General features: G+C 33.5%; 1 protein-coding gene across 1 annotated transcript in view; it reads right to left on the bottom strand.

The window, feature by feature from the left end:
* Positions 1–2,331: 2,331 nt before the first annotated feature.
* LOC142332729 (maltase 2-like) overlaps positions 2,332–25,298 on the bottom strand; it is a 60,788-nt gene continuing 37,821 nt past the window's right edge. Inside the window, exons 7-10 of the mRNA XM_075379326.1 lie at positions 19,148–19,391; positions 13,017–13,212; positions 9,472–9,615; positions 2,332–2,689 (exon numbers count right to left, since the gene is read on the bottom strand). Coding sequence (XP_075235441.1) covers positions 2,431–2,689; positions 9,472–9,615; positions 13,017–13,212; positions 19,148–19,391 — 843 coding nt within the window. The 3' untranslated portion in view covers positions 2,332–2,430. The remainder of the gene's footprint in view (positions 2,690–9,471; positions 9,616–13,016; positions 13,213–19,147; positions 19,392–25,298) is intronic.

Raw genomic sequence — 25,298 nt, 5'->3', positions numbered from 1 at the left:
ATTGTCTAGTGTAATATATTGCGTTTATTTTCTTAGTAGATAACGTAAAACTATATTTTATTAACTAAATATATATCATAAAATTATTGATGATATTATCTGTTTCTAAAATAACAGGATTTAAAATTTTCCACATGAAATATTTTTATTATTATTTTTATTAATTTATGATTTAAATATGAAAATATTCATTTAAAAAAATGTTTTTTCTAACCTGTTTCAGATGATTTTTATTTCAACAGATAAATTAATTCATCGCAGAAGTTTACAAAGAAACGTGAACGTGAGAAATTTTTAGCGTATGACCATATCCAGACTGGGATTCGAACCCGGGACCTCCGGATGAATGAGACGCTACCACTTCGCCACCGAGATCGATAAATATAAATTTAGAACGGTCTGTATATTATAAAACAATTAAAAATTATTAATTATATTATTTTATTTGTACTTGGGAGTTTATAGCACAATTTGTTAAAATTAACCGGACAAAGTATACAACCCACCGAGTTGGTCTAGGTGGTGTGAACCCGTCTTTCCAAATAAACTGATTTGGCAGTCGAGAGTTTCAGCGTTCAAGTCCTTCAAGTCCTAGTAAAGCTAGTTATTTTTACACGGATTTGAATACTAGATCGTGGATACCGGTGTTCTTTGGTGGTTGGTTTTAATTAACCATACATCTCAGGAATGGTCGAACTGAGACTGTACAATACTACACTTCATTTACACTCATACATATCATCCTCTGAAGTATTATCTGAAAGGTAATTACCGGATGCTAAACAGGAAAAAGGAAGGACAAAGTAGATTGTGGTTTCCCGGTATATCATTTCGGATGCCTTTGTCTGTGTTTGTAATATCTATCGGTTTGAGGAAGGATCAGCGTACAGTATAACGAAGAGAAAGACGAAAACTAATGGTAAGGTAAGGGCTTACACCTCTAAGAGTAACTACTATATCCAACTCCATCAACTCTTGAATGTTAAGCATCAGTTGCATTCTCTTTATACACGCTCCGTTTGAGCATATCCGTTTGAGCATATGCGCTTTTTTAAACTGAAAACCCGCAGGAACCCAAAAATAAACAAAAAAAAAACCGGATGAAAATTTTCCGGATGTTAATGTTCGTATATACGTGTGTTCAACGTTTGCCTCTAAATTACTTTATATTCCCAGAACTACTGGACCGATTTTGATAGAACTCTGTCAGATTATTTCTATATATGCGGCTTTGATACCAATAAACTCTTAAAAGGTCAACGGGATGAGACTGTAGAGCAAAGGTCAACTTCGCGAGATTTCACCTAATTCATATTTTTCTTAGGCCCATTTTGTAACATTTAAAAAAAGATATTTGCAAAAAAATATTTTGCGAAAATTACACCCCTACCCCAAAAAATACCGTTGTAGTCAATTGATATGTTGTGACGTCACAGGTGAACGGTAGAATTAAATAAATGAATAATAACATTTAAATTGGGAAAAAAAAACTCTGTCCGGGTCTCGAACTCGATCGCCGGATCGATTCGGTACCTGATGCGTTAAGTTTCGCGGCTACACCAGTCTGTTGAACGTACAAGTGAGATTTATTCTATATCAGTTGTGAAATGACATTAGTTTAGTTAGTGCCGACCGTCCCTGCTAGTATCCGTACACTCGCGCGAATTACATACGGTGCGCGCGCGCGCGCTTTAGTTAGAATCATTGAATTAAATTAACTAAAAAATATAATTTTAAATAAAATGATAATAATTTTTAATTAATTCGTTTGTGTAAGCCGTGCATCAGAAACAACCCACAGTTGTCAGCTTTTTTTAAACGATCGTTGGTTACAAATGTCAAATCATACTTTTTCAGCATTGATTTTCTTTCCAATGAACGCCCATTGCAACAAGGAATGTAAAATAATTAATTTACACTTAATATTTTTCTTACGAAATCATTTATTTTAAATAAAAATATTTGTTTATTCTATTTACATAGTTCTTATTTATATTATTTTGCTATATACAGAATTATATTTTTAATAAATTAAGTGTATTCGATTCGATGTCAGTGCAAGTGATTATTTATCAATTTAGTTAATATTACTTTAAAATTAAAAAAATAATTTTTTTTTAAGTATTAATTTTATTTATTTTTAATTTTTTTAATTTTTTTCTGAGAATTGTGGTAAATTTCCCTTTATGTAAGATGATTGAATATCCCGTTAAATGATGCTAGTAAAAATACATTTACATTACTTTCTGTCCCTTAGTTTGCCAAATTCTTCAATCATAATACAAGTTCAAAGCTAAAACGTGCATGTTTATAATATTTAAATAAACCACATACTGAAAAAGTTTTAATTACTTTCTATATTTGTACACTTTTTAATAAAATTCATTATTTAATTATATATTTATATAACTATTTACAAGTAAATTTATTTTACAAATTTTGTCCAAAACATAAAATAATAAATGAAAATACTAATAATAACCATACAAGTGATGTGCTATTTCTTGTTGAATAATTTTTAGAATGGTCCGTTCCATTCTTTTGTGGTGCCACAGTCGTGTTTGTTGTGTTTGGTGGGTTTGTCGGATTAATTATATTATAATCTGATACCAAAACTACGGAAGCTTTCGGTCTTAAAATCAGCGGTTTTGATGTTGCATGCAACGAAAGTTTTGTGTCGATTGATTCTCTGTAATAAAAAAAAGAAAAACATTATTAAAAGTCTTTTTTAGACGATTATTTTATTCTGATTAATATATACGGGTGTTTCAAAAAGGACGCAACCCTTTGTTTGACGAAGTGAGTTTATTATAAAAATATTAATGGTTTTTTTTTCATTTTTCTTCTTCACCCCCGGGCCGGATCTTGCATTTAAGTATTACACAGCTCAGGGGAGTATCTATCTTTTACTCTAACGGGCCTCCACGTCTCGGCCCGCCGGTCGGATCTCACTTTGCGCCCGTCTCAAACCCCCAGAGTAGGATCCACCAGGCTATGCCGTCCCTGGGTCTCCACTCCGGGAGCCGGGATTCGGTCTTTATGCCAATACCTCTAACGGGGACACTCCGAGTGGGGTTTCCCCGCCAGGACTCGGTCTTTTTCGCTGGGGAGTGCGAGAGTCCTCGTGCCTCATCGCTACCGCCTATGCAAGCACGTGCGAGCGGCAGCTCAACACAGGGCTATCCCTCACCCCCGAACTTCCCCGATCTTTCTCCTGAAGAACTGCCGCCACGAATGGTATCAAAATTCTTGGGGCTTCGCAACACGGTAAAAATATTAATAAAATACTTGTACAACAAATTCAGATTATCCTTAATAACTTTACAATGGATGTTAGAAATGATTTCCTGTCATCCCGATTTAGATTCGTACACATTTCATAACATTTGCAGCCGCTTTTCGTAAAGTTTGAAATCTCACTTTCAGTGTTAGCCTTCAATTAGTCACGTGTTTGAGAAATGTTTTTAAAAAGTTCACTTTTTAAATATTACCAAGGGAAAACATCTGCTAGTATAAGATCCGAGGATCTTAGAGACCCTTTTGATGTCAAACGATGACCAAAAAATTCCCGTACTTATCCAGCGTTTCATTAGCGGTATGACGTTGCGTTAAACTGTTGGAAACGACATTCTTGTTCGTGTATTTCTAACACGGTTGTTCGATTAAGTTTTGATAAACCAGACCGTCTACCCACCGGGTTGGTCTAGTGGTTAACGCGTCTTCCCAAATCGGCTGATTTGGAAGTCGAGCGTTCAAGTCCTAGTAAAGCCAGTTATTTTTACACGGATTTGAATACTAGATCGTGGATACCGGTGTTCTTTGGTGGTCACTTCATTTACACATACATATCATCCTCATTCATCCTCTGAAGAATGATCTAAACGGTAGTTACCGGAGGCTAAACAGGAAAAGAAAGAAACCAAACCGTCTACAGATTTGTCAAAAATAAAGGCCCTATTACACGACGCCGGAAGATCGCGCATGAAACACAATTTTACGTGCGTATAATGGTGGTTCGTGAAACGTATATCGATTTTCAGCACTCCATATACGGCAGTTTTGGCTGGTAATGTAGCCATCCGAGTAAAACCTTGCCTAGTCGCTGAAACAAACACGATTCAATATTTCAATACCGTGTTGTCATCAACGAAAAAACGAAACCGAAGACAATACCGTAAACGTTTTCCGTAGTCTACTTTTTTTCAGGTCTTGAACGATTATAATTTTTTAGTAGCCCTGAAAGCCGTAGATAGTAAAATCCCGGACTTAACTTTTCTGGGTGAGCCGAATCAAATGTTCTTTCACAATCTCCAGAACTTCTACTGTTAACAGTGATGGTTGACCTATGATTTTCCGATCCGTACAGTCCCGGTCTCAAGAAATTTTTTAATCGAACCCGATATTTTCGACTTATTAGGAACTGAAGAATTGGGAAATTTTATCTGAAACTTGTCATTCACTCGTCGGTAAGATTTATACGCGCAAAAAATCTCAATTATAAACATATCTTTGCCGTTTAGTTGGAAAACGATATAGTTAACGCGATATTATACTTATGTAGCTCTAGTGTTTAAGAAAGACATGTCAACTGATACAAGCTGCTAATCTCAGTACAGTGTTGCCAATTGATATGTAGGGAAAAATGAAATTTACCTATTCGTGATTTCTACCTTTTTAATCTTACGGTTGCGTCCTTTTTGAACACCCGTTAAATGAAATAAATCATTTCACAAATTTATATTTCTTCTATTCCATAAAAATAATAAATAACTACCACAATATTTGTCTGAACGGATCAGATAGAACTGTTGGAATAACTCGATCAGAACTGGATCATAATAAAAATTGTTACATTTTGTTTAATTACACTTAATAATTACATAACTACGTATAATAACAATATAAGTAACTGTATGTTTATGGTATAAACTTTGAACTTTGGTACTATATGTATTATTTCTATGCTGAATAACAATTTCAATCGGGTTTTCTTGTGCCTTCTTATATACTGACCGTAATCTTCTCATTTAAGTTGTAAAATTATATACAGTGTTTTCCACGAAGAACGGGAGAAACTTTTAGGGACATGTTTTACTAGTAAAAATAATGAAAAATATTCATATAAACACAGGTCTGGAAATTTGTTTTTTTTTTTTGTTTTGCTACGTTGTAATTAATGTTTAATCACAACATTGGAAATCATCTGTTTACAGAAAGAATAATATGATGTCTATTTTTTGACTGTTTTCCTTCAATAAAAAAACCGAATTTAAAAGTTTTTATTCACTTTTTATTGGTTGCATTTACATTAATGTTCTTAGAATTAAATTCTCTACAAATTTCGTTACTAAATCTTTTGCATTTATAAGCCATTAACAAAAATATTTTATTACAAACTTAAAAAAAAAAAAATCTGATGTGGACAACACATGACTTTCTTGTACGCTTATTAAATTACATTTACACATATTTTTTTTTTTTTTTAATGAAAAGTACCCAAAATTTTATTTCATTAAAAATATCTTATATTTCTCTTCTTTTTTTGTTTTGTTGTTATTATTAAATTATTATTCATCGTAAACATTTTTTTACAATGAGAGTTTAATAATTATTAATGAATCAATACATCAAAAATAAAATAAAAAAGTAAAAAAAGGAGATGAAGTCTCCTTGAACCGATATGCCTTCCCCTAAGATCCAGATATTACATTAATTAAAATTTTATTTGGCTATAACTCTGGAACCGATAAAAATAAGTACCACTTATTACTACATATCATTGAAAAACTCAGTAAGGGCCTATTACTGCAGCGAAGAAAAAGTCTAACATCCAATTTTATTTTTGATTTTGGGCTTTTTGAACACTTTTGGTTCAGTCGATTGCAATCAAAAAGGGATGTGCAAAACTAGATATTTTGTAGTCCTAAATCCAAAATTTCATCATCCTACGGAAAATCGCTTTTGAGTTATGCGAGATACATACGTACAGATGTCAACCGAAACTAGTAAAAAATGGATTCAAGGATGGTCAAAATGGATGTTTCAGTTGAAATCTGAAAACTGAAATTTTTCGCGTTCACAATAATTACTTTATTTCGTACAAGGAAGTAAAAAGGTGTTTTTCGACACCGAATTTTGTGTTTAGTTCAGATATTATAAAAACTAATGGAATTATAGTTCTTGGACCTGTCTTATCCTACTTTCCAGCTCAAATTACATAGGAAACTTTCCAACTTTAGTTCTTAATTTAGGGCTTATTTTTATTAGAAGTGCTGATTTCCGAGCGAAATATTTCGCTACCCCTAATTGGAAAACAAACCGTTTCCAGATCTATGTATATATGAACGAACATTTTTCATTATTTTCACTACTAAAGATCCTCACAGTTGTCTTAAAAGGTCTCCGTTTCTTCATGGGTCAATCTATATATAGAAATTCACGTATTCATTGTTACAAATACAGCTTCTTCATTTATTAGTCTAAAATCATATTTTAAAACTATTTTATGGTTTTTAAATTGACGAATTTTTGTTACATAACATACGCTTTCTTAACAGAATAATTACACTAACATACAAAAAAAAAATATTTTTAACATTTCTCAAAGTGTGATACAATTTCGTGAATTGCTTTTTTGCAAATCTGTAAATACAATTTTTCTATCACACATAGTTTTAAATAAATTACGCTTCAAAAAAACTAAGGTAAAATACAGTAAAAATCTGTAAAATTTATAATTTTGCATGGCCATACCTATGTTGGAATGATTTTGCTGAGACTTTTCTTTTATAAATAGCCTCAGGCACATCCCAAATTATTGTCCAACAGTAATCGGCTAGCATGTTAGTATAGCGGCTTTAATCCCTTTATAGCGGCTTTCCATCACCGAAATGTCTTTGTGGAAACGTTCAACGTGTTCGTCACTTACGTCTCCGGGAAAAAATCCAGTTGTGAGTGAGGAAATGTATTTTCAAAGACATATTACATCCCATAGCTCTGTATGAAATAAAAAGTTGATTAACAGTATCGTGGTAATTGTAAGATTACAGTTTGCCGAGAAAATTTTTGCAAACGTCTTTAAATGAAGCCCAAGCTGCACTTTCTACATTACTAAACTCTCTTATTTGAGGACCAAGAAATACTCCTTCTTTAATTTTTCCTTCATTTAAATTCCGAAATTTCTGCCTGATGTACAAAAATCTGAGACTATCCTTCTTCTTTGCTTTTAAACATTTTTCATTAGTCCTAGCTTGATATGGACTGAGGGTAAAAATTTTTTTTTGGGGTTTTTTGGCTGACGAATGCATAAAAGTGCGTCATCTTGTTGGAAATGACTTATTTGTGTGTTTTTCAGATTATACAGTAAAGGAAAGCAGAAATCATTTAATATATAGAGATAAACATTTCCATTAATAGTGTTTTCAGCAAAGAAAAAAGGCCTGATTACACGATTTTTCATCACATCACACCAAAAATTAATTTTAGCCGTAAAGCGTCGTTTCTTAAAAATTACAAGTGGTTTTCAGATCCCCATATTCATGAATTGTGTCTGTTGACACATCCGTTAATATGGAATGTAGTAGTTTCATTCGTAAAAATTATATCGTCCAAAAATGATTCGTTTTTATTAATTTTGTGGAAAATTTCAACAACGAAATCGAAACGTATTTCTCCATCATCAAATTTCAATTCCTGCAGTAGCTGGATTTTAAACGCGTGAAAACGCGTTTAAAATCCAGCTTTTGTTTATTCTTCTTTTGTTTATTTTTTTGTCTTCAGTCGTTTGACTGGTTTGATGCAGCTCTCCAAGATTCCCTATCTAGTGCTAGTCGTTTCATTTCAGTATACACTCTACATCCTACATCCCTAACAATATGTTTTACATATTCCAAACGTGGCCTGCCTACACAATATTTCCCTTCTACTTGTCCTTCCAATGTTAAAGCGACTATTCCAGGATGCCTTAGTATGTGGCCTATAAGTCTGTCTCTTCTTTTAACTATATTTTAGCAAATGCTTCTTTCTTCATCTATTTGCCGCAATACCTCTTCATTTGTCACTTTATCCACCCATCTGATTTTTAACATTCTCCTATAGCACCGCATTTCAAAAGCTTCTAATCTTTTCTTCTCAGATACTCCGATCGTCCAAGTTTCACGTCCATATAAAGCGACACTTTTCCTTAACAAAATCTTTTCCTGACATTTAAATTAATTTTTGATGTAAACAAATAATATTTGTTACTGAAGGCTCGTTTCGCTTTTGCTACTCGGCATTTTATATCGCTCCTGCTTCGTCCATCTTTAGTAATTCTACTTCCCAAATAACAAAATTCTTCTACCTCCATAATCTTTTCTCCTCCTATTTTCACATTCAGTGGTCCATCTTTGTTATTTCTACTATATTTCATTACTTTTGTTTTATTCTTGTTTATTTTCATGCGATAGTTCTTGCGTTTAAAACTTTTAGAATTATTATTTTCGAAATATATAATTCATGACTTCGACGAGAGATGAATTTGTTAGAACTTCTTATTGCAGACTAATTCGTTCAACGATTTCGTCTGATAATCGCGGTCTGCCGATTGATTTTACCTTGAGAACAGATCCAGTTTCTTCGAACTGTTTGAACCGACGTCGTATATTATTTTCATGCGGTGGCTTTTTTTCATATTCACATCGAAATGAACGTTGATCTAAAATTACGGACTTTAATTCAGCCTGCCGCAAAACACCGTTTGCTTTTTATTGAACAGAGACATAGTACGAACCAAACACACCTCAGCTACAATACAAAAACCGATGCGGTGGTTTCAACTGCTGTTACACAAACCTTTGGGTTGGAGGTTAATTTCCTACTGTCTTGATCTCTCTCTTTTTCTGTATATCTTTCGAAACCATAGCAAAAATTGCCGAGAAAATTTTGTTAAATGAGCCTAACCTGCACTTTCTACATTATTTAACATCGAGTTAAATACATCATCTTTGACCAACTCTCTTTTTTGAGGACCAACAAATATTCCTTCTTTAATTTTTCTTTCACTTCCATTCGGAAATTTTTGCCTTTCTGCCTGAAGTACAAAAATTCGAGATTATCTTTCTTCATTCCTTTTACAAAATTTTCATTAGTCCTATCTTGATATGGAGAGGGGGTAAAAATATTATTTTGGGTTCAACTAAGGGCTCATGAATAATATTTTCCCATTTGAAGTTAAGTTGTCAGGTTGTCTCGTTTCTTCCACTCTCTGGTAAGATAATGTTTATCCCTACCTAGGCTGTCCCATTCGCAAAGAAAAAATATGTACGTAGTATATATAGCCTAACTGTACGCCTAAAAAGATAGCTACAACTTTACGTTTATAATATCCCTTTATGGTTCTATATTTGTTCAAAATTTAAAGGTATTGTGTCATTAAATTGATTAATTTTTACTTTTTATGGTCATTTCATTAAATAAGACGTAGTTACTTACCCGTCTTCATAACCAGAATTTACGCTTGAAGCAGCTACATACATTTTAACTGATAATTTTGGTACAGATTCACCGAGGATCACAACCTCTCTTTCGCTACCTACATTTATTACTACAAGATACGTCTCGCTACCGGGTAATCTCCTGTAATAAAAAAATATGATTATATACATTAAATAAAAATCTGCAATTTTAGTTTAATTTGTATAGTTATCAGACCTACGATCGATCTTCATCTTATCGATCATGCCATTCATTTTCCTATCAACATCGAGAAATTTTATGCGATTCCAAAAGATACAACCTTATTATTTGTGATTATATGTCATATTACTAGATAGCCATATAGCAGATCTGTCTATAAAGGAAAGTATTGTAATCGGTCCAAATTGGTTATATGCGGTTTTCACCGGATCTTGACGTTTTGACAGGTAAGGAACCCAAAAAACCGGATGGAAATTTTCTGGATGTTAGTGTTTGCATTTAAGTATATGTTCGGTGTCAGCCTCAAATTACCTTATATCTCCAAAACTTTTGGATCGATTTTGTCCAAAATTTATCGTATTACTTCTATATATGGGACATTGATGCCATTAAATTATCAACTTAAAAGATCAAAGTAGTGGGGCTGTAGAGCAAGGTCACCCTCAGTATCGCGAGATTTTGCCTAATTATGGTAATATTTTTATTAATTAAGGCAATATTTAAAAACAGATTTAAAAAATTAATTCGGTCTGGTTGGATCTCGAACTCGATCGCTCGGTCGACTCGGTACCTGGTGCGTTAAGTTTTGCGACTATACCAGTCTGCCGACCGTACAAGAGAAATTTGTTGTATGTAAGTTGTAAAGTTATATTAGTTTAGTTACCGCCACACCCGCGTGAATTAAATATGGTATACACTCGCACAGTGTTCTGGGTGTTCAGGTTCTGGGTACTGAGTCCTCCCACGGCATAACATAACATCCGGGAGAATGTGCTCGAGAAACCTCATTACCCGAGCAACAGAAGAGACCAAGTCATCTTAACTCGGCTAAGGATTGAACACACCAGGCTTACCTACGCTCACCTACTTGGCTCTTTTCAGAAGATCTGTGAGGCTTTCAAGGTCAAATGGTCCGTGCACCATCTGCTCTTTGATTACCCAATCTTTGGAACCATCCGATAAAACTTAGACCTGGGTTCAGATATGAAACTTCTATTAAACCGGAAAGAAGGTATAAAACGAAAACGTCTCTTGCGGTTTCTCTCCTACAGTGGAATGAAGAAAACAATTTATTGGTTTTTGTCTGATTTATATATTTTAGTTTGTATTTGTTGTTAGTCGCTAGTGGCTGTAATTGTTGATGTGACTGTAACTAAAAATATTTAAAAATATATATATATTTATATATATATATATATATATATATATAATTTTCCATAGATATTTATAAACAAAAATTAAACAGTAAAAACAAAGTGAAGAAAAATAACGACAAAAAATTCAACTAGCAACTGTATAATAAATTGTATTCTTTTTATTTTTTCTCTTCTCCTCGGGGCCGGATTCTGCAGTTAAGTATTACACAGCATTGGGGAGTGTCCTTTACTTTAACGGGCCTCCACGTCTCGGCCCACCGGTCGGATCTCACTTTGCACCCGCCTCAAACCCCCTGAGTAGGATCCAAGAGGCCCGGCTATGCAGTCCCTGGGTCCCCGCTCCGGGACCCGGGACTCAGTCTTTATGCCAATGCCTCTAACGGGGACATTCCGAGTGGGGTATCCCCGCCGGGACTTGGTCTTTTTCATTCGGGGTGCGAGAGTCCCCGTTTCTCATCGCTACCGCCCACTCGTGCAAACAGCGTGGAGGTTACCATGATCATAATAAATTGTATTGTGCACTATAACCAGTACGTTACTTACACAACATTTCTTCTACACTTATTTATTTTTATAATATTTCAAAACACTTATGTCTACAATAGTTTTTTAACAAAATTTAAAAAATAAGTATAATAAATGTTAATGTAACCAACGTACTGTTTATACTAAACAATAGAATTTATTATACAGTTAGTTCAGTTTTTTCCGCTAGATGGTAGTTATATGTAAAATAGAAATGTGAGTACATACAGCAACCAATGCACCATGCTTTTTTCTTATTAATCAAAATGGATATGCTTGATCCATTGCCGACGTTTATTTATACAGGGCGTTTCATAATGTTCTTCGGAGATTCGAAAATTCATTAACAAAAAACTATTTCACTCATAAGAATAAAACAAGTACTGTACGAAAGAGTACTTCAAATAGTTTTTTCCCACATATACTAGGCAGTTAGTAAACCATTTGCTGGCTAGGCGTCGACAGTAAAGAAAATGGCTGCCACGGGAAGCGAGAAGTCGTTTTGTGTGTTAGAATTTCACTTGTCAAAATCAGTAATTTCTGTTGAACGTGCGTTTCGGTTGAAATTTCATAAGGAGCCACCAAGTGACAATTCAATACGTGCACGGTATAAACAATTCAGTGAAACCGGTTGTTTGTGCAAGCGAAAATCAACTGGTCATCCATCAACCTTAGAAGTCAGTGTCGAACGTGTGCGTGCAAGTTTCGTTCGCAGCCCGTCAATATCGACTGCGGCTGCAGGCAGAGAATTAGGAATTCCGAAAACAACAGTGTGGAGAGTTCTCCGTAAACGTTTATTATGCAAACCGTACAGTCATCAATTAATCCGGCGTCTTTCTGATTGAGATAAAACACGTAGGCTCGATTTTTGTTTACAGTTACAGTAAAAAATGTTGTTAGATTAAGGGTTTGTAAACAAGATAATTTTCAGCGATGAAGCTACTTTCCATATTAGCGGCAAAGTAAACGGTCATAACGTGCGAGTTTGGAGAACTGAAAACCAACACGCTTATGTGGAACGCATTCGGGATTCTCCGAAAGTAAACGGTTTTTGTGCGATCTCTCGTGAGACAGTGTATGGGCCGTTCTTTTTTATGGAAACGACAGTAACCGGCATGATATACCTGTATGTGTTACAATTATGGCTTACGCCTCGGCTACTCAACGACTTCATTTTCCAGCAAGATGGTTGTCCTGCCCGTTTTCATAACGAGGTTCGATAGTACATTAACATGACATTACCTCGGCTCTGGATAGAACGTGCGTTTGAAGAAGACTAACACTATTCTGTGGCCACAAAGATCACCAGACCTCACGCCATGTGATCTTTTTCTCTGGGGTTATGTGAAAGATAAGGTGTTTATCCCACCGATGCCGCACGATATCGCTGAGCTAAAGGATCAACTCTATCGAAAATGACATGTTAGAACGAGTTTGGCAAGAGCTAGACTTTCATGTTGATGTGTGCCGTGTCACCAGAGGAGCATATATTGATCATTTATAGATTTTAACAAAAATTGTTTGAATCTCTGCATCACTTCGTATAACTTTCATTTAGGTAAGTGAAATACTTTTTTTGTACTGAATTTTTGTAACCCCTAAAAACATTATGAAACGCCCTGTATAATAATACCATGTAAAATAAAAATGCGTACTGACCTGGAAAATGCGAGAACCCATGTTGTGATAGTGTATATATCAAGATCTCCTCTTTGAAAAGTCGGCATCGTACGTAATTGGGCTAATTGTTTATACACCTTATAATGACTTTTCGTTGCATTTTTCTGTGCTTCAAGGTTAATTTTCCAATATGATGGATGAACGGGTTCCCAGGGAATTTTAGCACTTGTAAAACCTGTGAACATATTAGAATTTAAAGTTAAACAATTTAAAATTAGGTTTAACATTTTTTTCTTTTTTTATAGTGGAACTGTCTATAGACAGATATCAAAGATATATCATTTTCCATCAAGCCTGTCCTGAGTTTTTTCTTTTAAATTATCGTATCTTTGTCTACCTTTCAAATCATTTAACATTCCTATCCTCTTTTCTCCTCTTCCTCTCACACCCGCAATTTTTCCTTTAATTATTACTTTTTGAATGCAGTCATGTCTTAGAATGTGGCCTATCAAATTAGTTTTTATTTTTTGTGTTGTCTTAATCGTACTTCTGCTTTCACTTATATTTGTCAAGACGTGAGCGTTAGTAATTCTCTCTCTCCAGTTGATAAACAGCATTTTTCTATATAGCCACGTTTCAAAAGTTTCCAGATATTGAGTTTCTCCTTTTTTATTATCCATGTTTACGCACTTGATTATACAGACTCCTGTATAATACCAGATTTCCTGTATAAATGCAGTAAAACACCGACGCCCCTTTGCGAGTGTGATGAAAATCAAACTGTTAAACACAACACAGAAGTTTGCCCTAGGACAGCTTATGAAGGGACTCATGAAGATTTTTTGATGGCGACTCCAGAATCAGTAGCTTATATTAATTTGTTTGTAATTTTTTACTATGATTGGTTTTGTGTCTCGGTGTCATACGCTAAATATATAAACCAGACTCCAAACAAAACTTTGGAAGATTCTTTCTCAAATCAATATTAATCAGATTTCTAACCTTGTCAAACACCATTTTACAATTCCCAATTCTGCTTATTTCTTCAGTACAATTTAAATCAAATTTTATTTTGCTTCGAAAGTTTTAAAACTATCAACCTGTTCAAATTATTTCTCGTCGATAGTAAGTAATCTTTGTTGTTCTCTCGATATTCTCACCGACGGAATTCTTTAGCCGATTCAATTAGATAGTAAGATATTATCATATATTTTAGGTGGAAATTAAAATGGTTGTTATCAATTTTGTAATTTATTTTTTACCAGATCTTGGGATACATTATTTAAAATAATAATATTACAAAACATTTTAAAAACTTATTTTATATTTTTTAGTATTATCGTACTTTTATTTTCAGTAGGGGGAGGAAAAGCTCTTCCAGCCGCCGTCAAACTCACACTGACGGCAGTGTGGGGCTCTCACCCGCTAGAAAAACCTCCCGTCTTATCATTCAGGGGCCGAATCTAAGCATATGGTATGTACAGCCCCTGCGTGATCACCCAGACGCTCTACTATCCGAATCTGGATGACCGGAAGGCGTCCCCACGGGGCGATCGACAAGCGACAACTCCAAAGAGCCCCCGTCGCCCAGTCACAGAAGCTGGTCTCCCTTGAATTATCTTATATTGCATGAGTTTAATTAGTAGGTTAATTTAGACTTCAAAAGATACCATCATACATTGAAATTGCCATAAAAAAATACTTATTTAAGTATTTTTTTCGATTTTCATTGTGTTGTGTGTTATTTGTATCACTATGTAAATTTTAAAATGCATCATTAAATGAAAAAATATTATTTTTGAATGAATCTGGTATGCTTTTTGTGATTTCGAGGTGAGGCATCTCAACTAAATAATTACCAAATTTTCAATCAAACATTTACTATACAAAGTAACAAATTAGTGATGTTTTTGATTATTGAAATACAATTTTTTTTTTTTTTTTTGTGTTTATGGGCGAAAAACGCCTGGGGGTTATCATCACCCGGGAAATACAATTGTAAATTAACAAAAATCTTTTTTTCGCTTATAAATATTTTATAAATTTATAGCGAGGGATGTTTGCAAAAGTAATGGTGGATTATTGTATTGTCACCTGACCTTATTAACTGTGCAAAATTTCAGGTAGTATGTTAAATTAATGAATAATAAACATTGCGAGTTAAAGAAAAACAAGCAAAAAATAGATATCACAAAAACTTCGGTGATTTTTCATTTTATTACCAAACGAAATTTTTTTTTTGTCATTTTGATTAAGTTTACTGTGATGTATGACATCTGCGAATAAAGAAACTGTTCATATGAAGGAAATGATGTTCAATCACCTTCATCCTTGAAGTTGTCACTTTCGGGGCTGAATAACCTTTGAATTTCAAATAGTATATCAACATGATATACTATTTAGTTCATTGTGAATAATACAACATCCCAATTTTTTTAGTACGCATGAAAGTTTGTTATTCTTTGGAACGACTAAATCATTTTCGTAAATTTTAATTCGTTTATTTACTTTTTTTTTGTCTTCAGTCATTTGACTGGTTTGATGCAGCTCTCCAAGATTCCCTATCTAGTGCTAGTCGTTTCATTTCAGTATACCCTCTACATCCTACATCCCTAACAATTTGTTTTACATATTCCAAACGTGACCTGCCTACACAATTTTTCCCTTCTACCTGTCCTTCCAATATTAAAGCGACTATTCCAGGATGTCTTAGTATGTGGCCTATAAGTCTGTCTCTTCTTTTAACTATATTTTTCCAAATGCTTCTGATTTTTAACATTCTCCTATAGCACCGCATTTCAAAAGCTTCTGATCTTTTCTTCTCAGATACTCCGATCGTCCAAGTTTCACTTCCATATAAAGCGACGCTCCTAACATACACTTTCAAAAATGAATGCAAAAATAGGAAGAGAAGAGATTATGGAGGTAGAAGAATATTGTTATTTGGGAAGTAGAATTACTAAAGATGGACGAAGCAGGAATAGCACATAAAAATAAAATGCCGAATAGCACAGGTGAAACGAACCTTCAGAAATATAATTTGTTTACATTAAAAATTAATTTAAATGTCAGGAAAAGATTTTTGAAAGTATATGTTTGGAGCATCGCTTTATTTGTATGTGAAGCTTGGACGATCGGAGGAGTACCTGAGAAGAAAAGATTAGAAGCTTTTGAAATGTGGTGCTATAGGAGAAGGTTAAAAATCTGATGGGTGGATAAAGTGACAAATGAAGAAGTGTTGCGGCAAATAGATGAAGAAAGAAGTATTTGGAAAAATATGGCTAAAAGAAGAGATAGACTTATAGGCCACATTTTAAGGCATCCTGGAATAGTCGCTTTAATATTGGAGGGACAGGTAGAAGGAAAAAATTGTATAGGCAGGCAACGTTTGGAATATGTAAAACAAATTGTTAGGGATGTAGGATGTAGGGGGTATACCGAAATGAAACGACTAGCACTAGATAGGGAATCTTGGAGAGCTGCATCAAACCAGTCAAATGACTTAAGACAACATTTGTTTAATAATTTTTGCTTATTATATGGAACGCTTAAACATAGTTTATGATCTATTAATTTAACATGATTTTTTTTTAAACAAAATTCTCAATAACAGATTTTGATAATAGAAATGTATGTCAGTATCATTTTGTTAAAAATTGTTTTATTTATATTACAGAAATTTTTTTTTTTTTGAACGGAAGAACTGCAAGACTCTTACCGTACGGTTTACAACTTTATTATCATTTTGTTGGATTTATATACTACTTAAGAAATTTAATAAAATTAGGTAAATCACTAGATAATTAGTAAATTACTATTAGGTAACTAGGTAAAATTTATTACCTTTCTAGAACAAAGAAATATACATTTTTTCATTACTTTTTTGTCGATAGTCATATCGTTTACTTCATATTTTATTTTTCCTTTTTTAATAAAATTATTATAATGACCTTCACGAATCGAAGATCAGTGATGTAATATTTTATTTATTACTTTGTAAGTGTAACTCTCGATTTTTATCGTATCTGTGGACACACTTTTTATATTACTATTAAATTCATCAATTAGTTATAATTGTAAAAAATAAATTTTACCGCTCGAATTTATTTCTGTTTTATGTAACAAATCTTTGTTGCCACATTTGCAACAGTTTCCTACTGTTCGTGGTTTTTTTGTGTTTTATTAGCAGCTATAATCTCTTGTAAATTAATACTCTTTTTTTTTTTTAATGATGTGATGGGAATTAAAAAAAATGTTTCATCTTCAGTACTTTCATTTACATAACAGCATTTACTATTAAAACAAGCTGTAGTATATTTTCTATTAAAAAAAATTTGATTATTTAAGGTACATTACCAAGTTTATGTACGCTTCCTAGTACTATTAACCACTGCTATTTAGCGGTACGATTCGTAAACCCACGTTTATGAGGAAAAAGTGTTATTCGAGTTTCGCGGTTCTTAAAATGGAAGAAAAAAACGTTGTATAACAAAATTCGAGGTATTTTATGAAAAAATTGTTTAATACAAATCTAACTGAATTAAAATATAATGTTTCATGCTTATTTTTTAATTATTTTACTCGTTTTTACTTCACTTTTAGATTAGGTCACATTTGGAAACATAGTTCATTGACTTCGCCGTGCCGTCCACTTCTGCGGACTCTTACCGGCGCAGTTTTAAGGAACTTTATACTATACTATAAGGAACTTATAACTATATACTATATTGAGAGGAGAGTGGAAGAAGTGTAGGAGAAGACCAATTTGGTTTCAGGAAAAGTATAGGGACAAGGGAAGCAATTTTAGAGCTCAGATTAATAGTAGAAGGAAGATTAAAGAAAAACAAACCAACATACTTGGCGTTTATAGACCTAGAAAAGGCTTTCGATAACGTAGATTGGAATAAAATGTTCAGCATTTTAAAAAAAATAGGGTCAAATACAGAGATAGAAGAACAATTGCTAACATGTACAGGAACCAAACAGCAACAATAACAATTGAAGAACATAAGAAAGAAGCCCTAATAAGAAAGGGAGTCCGACAAGGATGTTCCGTATCTCCGTTACTTTTTAATCTTTACATGGAACTAGCAGTTAATGATGTTAAAGAACAATTTAGATTCGGAGTAACAGTACAAGGTGAAAAGATAAAGATGCTACGATTTGCTGATGATGTAGTAATTCTAGCCGAGAGTAAAAAGGATTTAGAAGAAACAATGAACGGCATGGATGAAGTCCTACGCAAGAACTATCGCATGAAAATAAACAAGAACAAAACAAAAGTAATGAAATGTAGTAGAAATAACAAAGATGGACCGCTGAATGTGAAAATAGGAGGAGAAAAGATTATGGAGGTAGAAGAATTTTGTTATTTGGGAAGTAAAATTACTAAAGATGGACGAAGCAGGAGCGATATAAAATGCCGAATAGCACAAGCTAAACGAGCCTTCAGTAAGAAATATAATTTGTTTACATCAAAAATTAATTTAAATGTCAGGAAAAGATTTTTGAAAGTGTATGTTTGGAGTGTCGCTTTATATGGAAGTGAAACTTGGACAATCGGAGTATATGAGAAGAAAAGATTAGAAGCTTTTGAAATGTGGTGCTATAGGAGAATGTTAAAAATCAGACGGGTGGATAAAGTGACAAATGAAGAGGTATTGCGGCAAATAGATGAAGAAAGAAGCATTTGGAAAAATATAGTTAAAAGAAGAGACAGACTTATAGGCCAGATACTAAGGCATCCTGGAATAGTCGCTTTAATATTGGAAGGACAAGTAGAAGGGAAATATTGTGTAGGCAGGCCACGTTTGGAATATGTAAAACATATTGTTAGGGATGTAGGATGTAGAGGGTATACTGAAATGAAACGACTAGCACTAGATAGGGAATCTTGGAGAGCTGCATCAAACCAGTCAAATGACTGAAGACAAAAAAAAAAAAAAAAAAAAAAAATACTATACTATACTATACTATACTTCTTGATACGGTATGTAACTTTCTATAATGGCCATTAACGAACTCCTGCAAAGTTTACGACACTCCTTGTGCCGCAAGTAATTTTTCATTCGTGGTATTAATAGCTATCAGTATAGGCTTGTTGCATTAGATACTGCTTCAACGATTTAAAGAAAAAATTAATTAAAGTTAATAATTAAATAAAAATTTACCGGCGTTTTCGGAGTCATTCCACAAAAAGGGACCGCGCTCTGGATCCCTGACGTCGACTGCACCACCACCATTATTGTTCGGATCGCGTATTTGATCTTTTCGAACAGGAGTATCGGGTTGGCCGATCTCTTCTCCTTGGTATGTCACTGCTGTTCCAGGAAGTAACATCGATAACATGTAAAAACCATCAACCAACTCGTTTCCTACTCTTGCAGCAACTCTATGGTTATCGTGGTTTCCTGTCTATTAAAACAAATTAGAAAAATAATATTAAATAATATTTACATAAATTCCTTAATAAATATGATATTAAAAAAAAAAAAAAACTAATTGAAATTTCATCGTTGTTACACTTAGAATTATTTCATAAATGATAATTCTGTAAATATATAAACAATTATAAATCAAAAGTATATTCAATTTGGAATATTATTTATTCATAATATATATGAATAATCTGGAACTATTTTAAATGAAATTCAAATTACCATAAGGTCGGCTAAAAAGCCGACCTTATGGTGAAAAAAAATCCTTTTGAAGTAAACTTGAACATTCCCTTCCGAGAAATTTACTACCTTAGGCTAATTACGAAAAGATTATTTCATCACAAATATTTAGGACCATTTAGGTTAAAATATAATTGTTCAATAACTTTAAAATTTAATAAACAATTTATTAATGCAATTATTTTTAAAAATAAATATTAAAAATTAAAAAACGTATGGCACAAAAACAAACCATTTCTGATAAACGTTGCTCTTTAATATAGGATAATTAAACAGCGTGCGGGGGACAGTTTTGTATATAGTATAATTTTTGAAATTTATTTATTATATATATATAAATATGACACAACCGATAACGTAAGGATTCCAACAAAAGGTCATACATGCAAATCGGTTCAGCCGTTGAGCTGCTACGTAGGAACAAAAATACATCCTAAATACATTACAATCCTTTTTAGGCAGTTGTTGTGTAATTAATTTTACTATATTTGCTTTTATATATATATATATATATATATTTTTTTTTTTACTACATTCTCAAAGCATTTGTTGTACCTTTTTGATGGAAATTATACTGTAACCATTAAAAATATAAGTAGGTAAGTTTCTTATATCAGTCAATATGAACTATTCTGGCTTAATTTTTATATAATACAGAGTAATTTTTTAGTCCTGTTACCCAATGTTAAATGTAATTTAAGAAAAGGAAATTTAGGTGGAATAAAAAATGTATTTTTTACTTACAAAAGAGACTTAATAAAAAGCTATTACTTACATAATTGTTAAAGAATATGCTCAAAATGCCCACCCCTTGCGGTTATACACGCACGGACTCTTTTCAGCATATTAGCAGAAACCTTTTTAAGAGTTGCGTTGGAAATATTCGCGATTAAGTCTGTAATATTGACTTTAAGTTCATCAATAGTGTGAGGATTGTTTTTGAAGGCCTCGGACTTAATATAGCCTCACAAAAAGTAGTCAGGATATGTGAGGTCTGGGGACCTTGGAGGCCATAAGCCCTTTCTTATAATTCGATCATCAAAGAACTCTTGCAGAAAAAAATCCACGGTTTCCCGAGACGTGTGGCATGTAGCGACATCTTGCTGAAACCAGCAATACCGTTCTTGAGGTTCCAGGAGGGACACAAATTGGTACACAATATTCCTGTATACTTCACCGTTTACTGTCTGTTTGAAGAATGCGGGTCCGACTATACGATGACGAGATATCGCACACCACACACCAATTTTTTCAGGATGCAAAGATTTGTATTGTAAAGCGTTAGGATTTTCAACCGCCCAAATTCGACAGTTTTGACTGTTCACATAACCGTCGAGATGGATCCAAGCTTCATCACTAAAGAACACTGTGTTTAAAAATTCGATTCCGTTATCGTTTACGAGAGACCTAAACCGACGGCAATATTGCAATCGCTTGTTTAAATCTGGAGGCTGACGTTCTTGGACTAATCAATCATACGCGATACGGATGCAAATTAAATTTTTTAGCGGCTTTCTGAACACTCGAATATGACAAACCGACTTGCGTGGAAAGTTTTCGTAATCTTTTCCGTGGAGAATTGAGCAATCTTGTTTTCACATTCTCTAAAACGTCATCTGTCAAGCGAGTTGCTCGACAACTACGTTTTCTGTCGCAAACACTACCTGTCTCTCGAAATTGGTTTGCTAGCCTAGAAATTGACATTTTTTTTGACGCAGAAACACCAACAAATTTAATTTGAAATGATTCTTTTACACTCGCGTACGATTTCGTAGCAAAATATTGTTCAAGAATGAAAACTCGTTGTTCTAAGACATTCCGTTCGTAACACGACCGGAAACGGCACAAAAATTTACACAGCTCAAGGAGAATCAACTCACACTGCCGTATCTGTACCGGTTGAGTAGCGCTACCGACTTCGTGTCACAAAACAAAATTTCCCTTTCTTAGAAAAAAAATTACCAGACATTAACAATTGGGTAACAGGATTAAAAAAAATCACTCTGTAGAAGTAATCTGATCAAGTTTTGTAAAAATCGGTGCAATAGTTCTGGAGATATAGGAAAACACTGAACACACATACGAATATTAAAATTCGAAAAATTTCCATCCGGTTTTTTGGGTATTTAGGTGTCAAACGTAAAGATCCGGTGGAAAACGCATATACACAAATTGGACCGATTGTAATACTTTCCCTATTAGAGCTGTAGCTCTGTATAGCGCTATCTAGACGAGAACGCAAAAATAATAAGTTGGTAAACAGAACTATTAATTTAAACAATTAAAACCCGTATTTAAAAAATTTTTTCATTAGAAAAGTTTTGAATTTAATCTTCTTCTTTTACAATAAAACAATAATTTCCCCTCCTCCTCTCGCCGCTAGAAAAATTAGTATTTTGATAGGATTATTATAAATATTTATTTTAAAATTTTAATTTCTACTCCGGCTCTATTTTTCTTAAGACTTATGCGACAGATAATCTGTACTTAAAAATCTAAGTTGTACGGTAACAGTCAATTTTTTTTCTGTCTGTAGACGAATACCCATCAAAAGATTTACATCACTAATCGGTTGAGAGTATTTTATTTTCCGACCGATTCAGTAGAAATTTCGCGTTTTGAAAAATTCATAGAAAATAAGTCATTAAATATCATAATTTTTTGTTGGATCCCGTTTTCCGTGGCGGAATGGTAGCGTCTAGGCCGTTCATCCGGAGGTCCTGAGTTCGAATCCCAGTCAGGTATTATGGAATTTTTCATACGCTACAAAACTCTACTTCTTTGTTACACGTAAAAGATTTTCAAAGCTTCGGTGTAATTTTATCAACCCCCCCCAAAAAAAAAATAAATAAAAGAAAGAAAAATACCGATCTTTTGATTTTAAATCCAGTTTTCAATAGTTTATGAAATTTATTTGAAAAGTTCTTTCATAACTGCTTAGGTAGTATATTTCTGTCATGAAATATAAATTCTTCTACGGAAATTTATTCTTCATTGTATGATTATATAATTATTAATTAAAAAGTGACGCAACCTTTTGGGAAAATAAGCTGAAAGTGGTCTCCATTATGCGATTCACATAATTCAATTCGATATAGCACGTTCTTAAACACGTGTTGTGTAACGTTTGTTGAGGAACTGCAGCTATAAATCGTCCAATTTTGCTCTGCAATTCGGGAACGGTGTGTAGATGAGTTTTATAAGCACATTATAATTTAGTAGACCGAGAGGTACAAACCCTTCGAAATTACTTGTGTTGTTGGCTGTACGAGCAGTATCTTAAGATTTCACATAGTTAAGGTCACATTTTTCTTAGGTACATTTTGTCATCAAATAAAAAAGTAACAATATGTACAAAAAAGTTTTCGAAATCGCATTCCCGCCCCAAAAACCACAGTTGTAGTCGTCTGCTACAACTTGTGACGTCACATCGGTAGAATTAAATAAATTAATAATATTTAAAGTATAAAAATTTAACTCGGTCTGGCTGGGATCTCGTTCCCGGACGACTCTGTATCTGGTGCGTTAAGCCTCACGGCTACACCAGCCTCCCAACCGTACAAGCGAAATTTGTTTTAAGTTAGTTATGAAATTACATTAGTTTAGTTATTCGCCGCTAGTTTAGCCACACACCGGCACGAATTAAATACGGTAAACATACGCGCTTTTATTAGCCCTTTAGAGCTTCAAGATAACGAGATATATCGTACATGAGTACTTGTGCTAAAAGTCTCATCCTTACGATATATCTGTATCTAGTTTTTATGTTCATATATTTCTTTAAGTTACTGCTAGATCGCTCATATAGTATCTTTTATTAAAGCTTACAATTCGTAGATATCGATAGTGTAGTTTGTTTTCATTTTACGATACGTATTTTAGAGAATAATCGATTTCAAAATTTCGATAATCTCTGATGTAAACAGAAGTTTGTTCCGTGCATTCACGGTTACGTTTTGGTTACTCCGTGCGTTTATAAGGGATTTTTTATAGGTATTATAATATTATTTTATGGAATTAGAGTTTCAATTATAGTGTTAGTTGTAGTTTTAGTTACCGTGATCCGTAAAATATTCAGATTTATTCGTTAGTTCGGTGTTTTTTTTTTCTACAATGTCCGGGCGTTGTAGACGTCTTACCGATGCAGAAATTAATTACTTTTTTGTTGATGATACTGATAGCGATTTCGAATTATCTATGACAGTGGGGCTGATGAAGATGATGAATTAATCACAAGTGATAGTGATGGGGATTCAGAAGAAGATGAGGCATAGAGAAACATTGAACCGGAAGATAATGTCCCTCTTCCACATCAATTTTTGGAACTCCCCGGCCCAAAACATATGCCTAATCCAGGTTCCACACCTATAATTTATTTTTATTTATTATTATTTATTATGCTTTACGGCCAACATGGGACCACTTAAGTCAATTTTAGTCGGATCTTTTCTGAGAAAAGCGTGTTATTTTACTCTTCCGAGCTGCCCAGTATTTCTTCATCCGTTGAGATCTTGCTTTCTTTTCTTCATCCGTAAACACCCTCTTCGTTGTACTTTGTCGTTTGTCTGTCTTTTGTTTAAATCTAATGCTTTTGTCTTTTAGCTTTGTAATTTTTCCAGTTTTATTCTGTAGGTCGGTCAGGGAAATTCCCAATTCTTTCATATCTTCTCTAATTTCTTTGATCCATCCTACTTCTAGCTTTTGGAACCAGAGCTTTTCAATGATATTTCTTGACAGTCTTGTTTGCGGTGTCCTTATGAGATGACCGAAGAAAGAGATTCTTTTTTTCCGCATAGTATCAGTAACAGGCTCTATTTCTCGATACACCACCTCATTTGGCACAATCCACCATCGACCTTCTTTTTGGTGTTTTTTATTGATACACGTTCTGACAATTCTCCTCTCTATTTTCAGAATTTTTTCGATTCGGTTTTTCTGAGTGATTTTGAAAAGGGTCTCGCTTCCGTAGGTGACTTCTGGCTGTACTACAGTTTTATAATGTTTAAGTTTTGTTTTAGCAGAAAGGCATTTTTTGTTATATGTTGACCGAGTTAATTTTTGGGATTTAATCATTTTATTTGTCCTGTTTTGCCATGTCACTTTTTCATTTAAATTATAAGTTATTATTTCCCCTAGATATTTAAATTGTTTTACTATTTTAATTTTCTGATTGTTTACCGTAATGTGCTCTATTACCAGAGGATCTATGGCCATTAGTTCAGTTTTTTCGAAAGAGATATGAAGCCCTATCTTTTGTGCTAGGTTTTGAAGGCTCATGATTTGTGTTTTGGCTTCTTGAATATTATTTGCTAAAAGAGCGAGGTCATCTGCAAATCCTAGGCAATTTAGTGCGATGGAGTTTTTCTTAGTACCCATTTTTCTATTTTTGGGATTTATTTCATACTATTTTCTCATGACAAATTCGAGGGCGCAGTTAAAAAGGAGTGGTGAGAGGCCGTCTCCTTGCCTCAATCCAGTTTTTATGTAGAAGGGTTGAGAGAGTTCACCTCTGAATTTCACTCATTTTTATTTATTATTTACATTTAATTTATTTGAAATTCAAATAAATTTAATTTATTTGATGGTGAAAGAAACCAATAGATCAGCCGATCAATATTTAGATGCAAATAGAAATAGGCTGTCT

Source organism: Lycorma delicatula, chromosome 12 (assembly GCF_047948215.1).
Source record: "Lycorma delicatula isolate Av1 chromosome 12, ASM4794821v1, whole genome shotgun sequence".
NCBI lineage: Eukaryota > Metazoa > Arthropoda > Insecta > Hemiptera > Fulgoridae > Lycorma > Lycorma delicatula.
The sequence above is the reverse complement of the archived record's forward strand: the minus strand, read 5'-3'. Positions and strand labels throughout refer to the sequence as shown.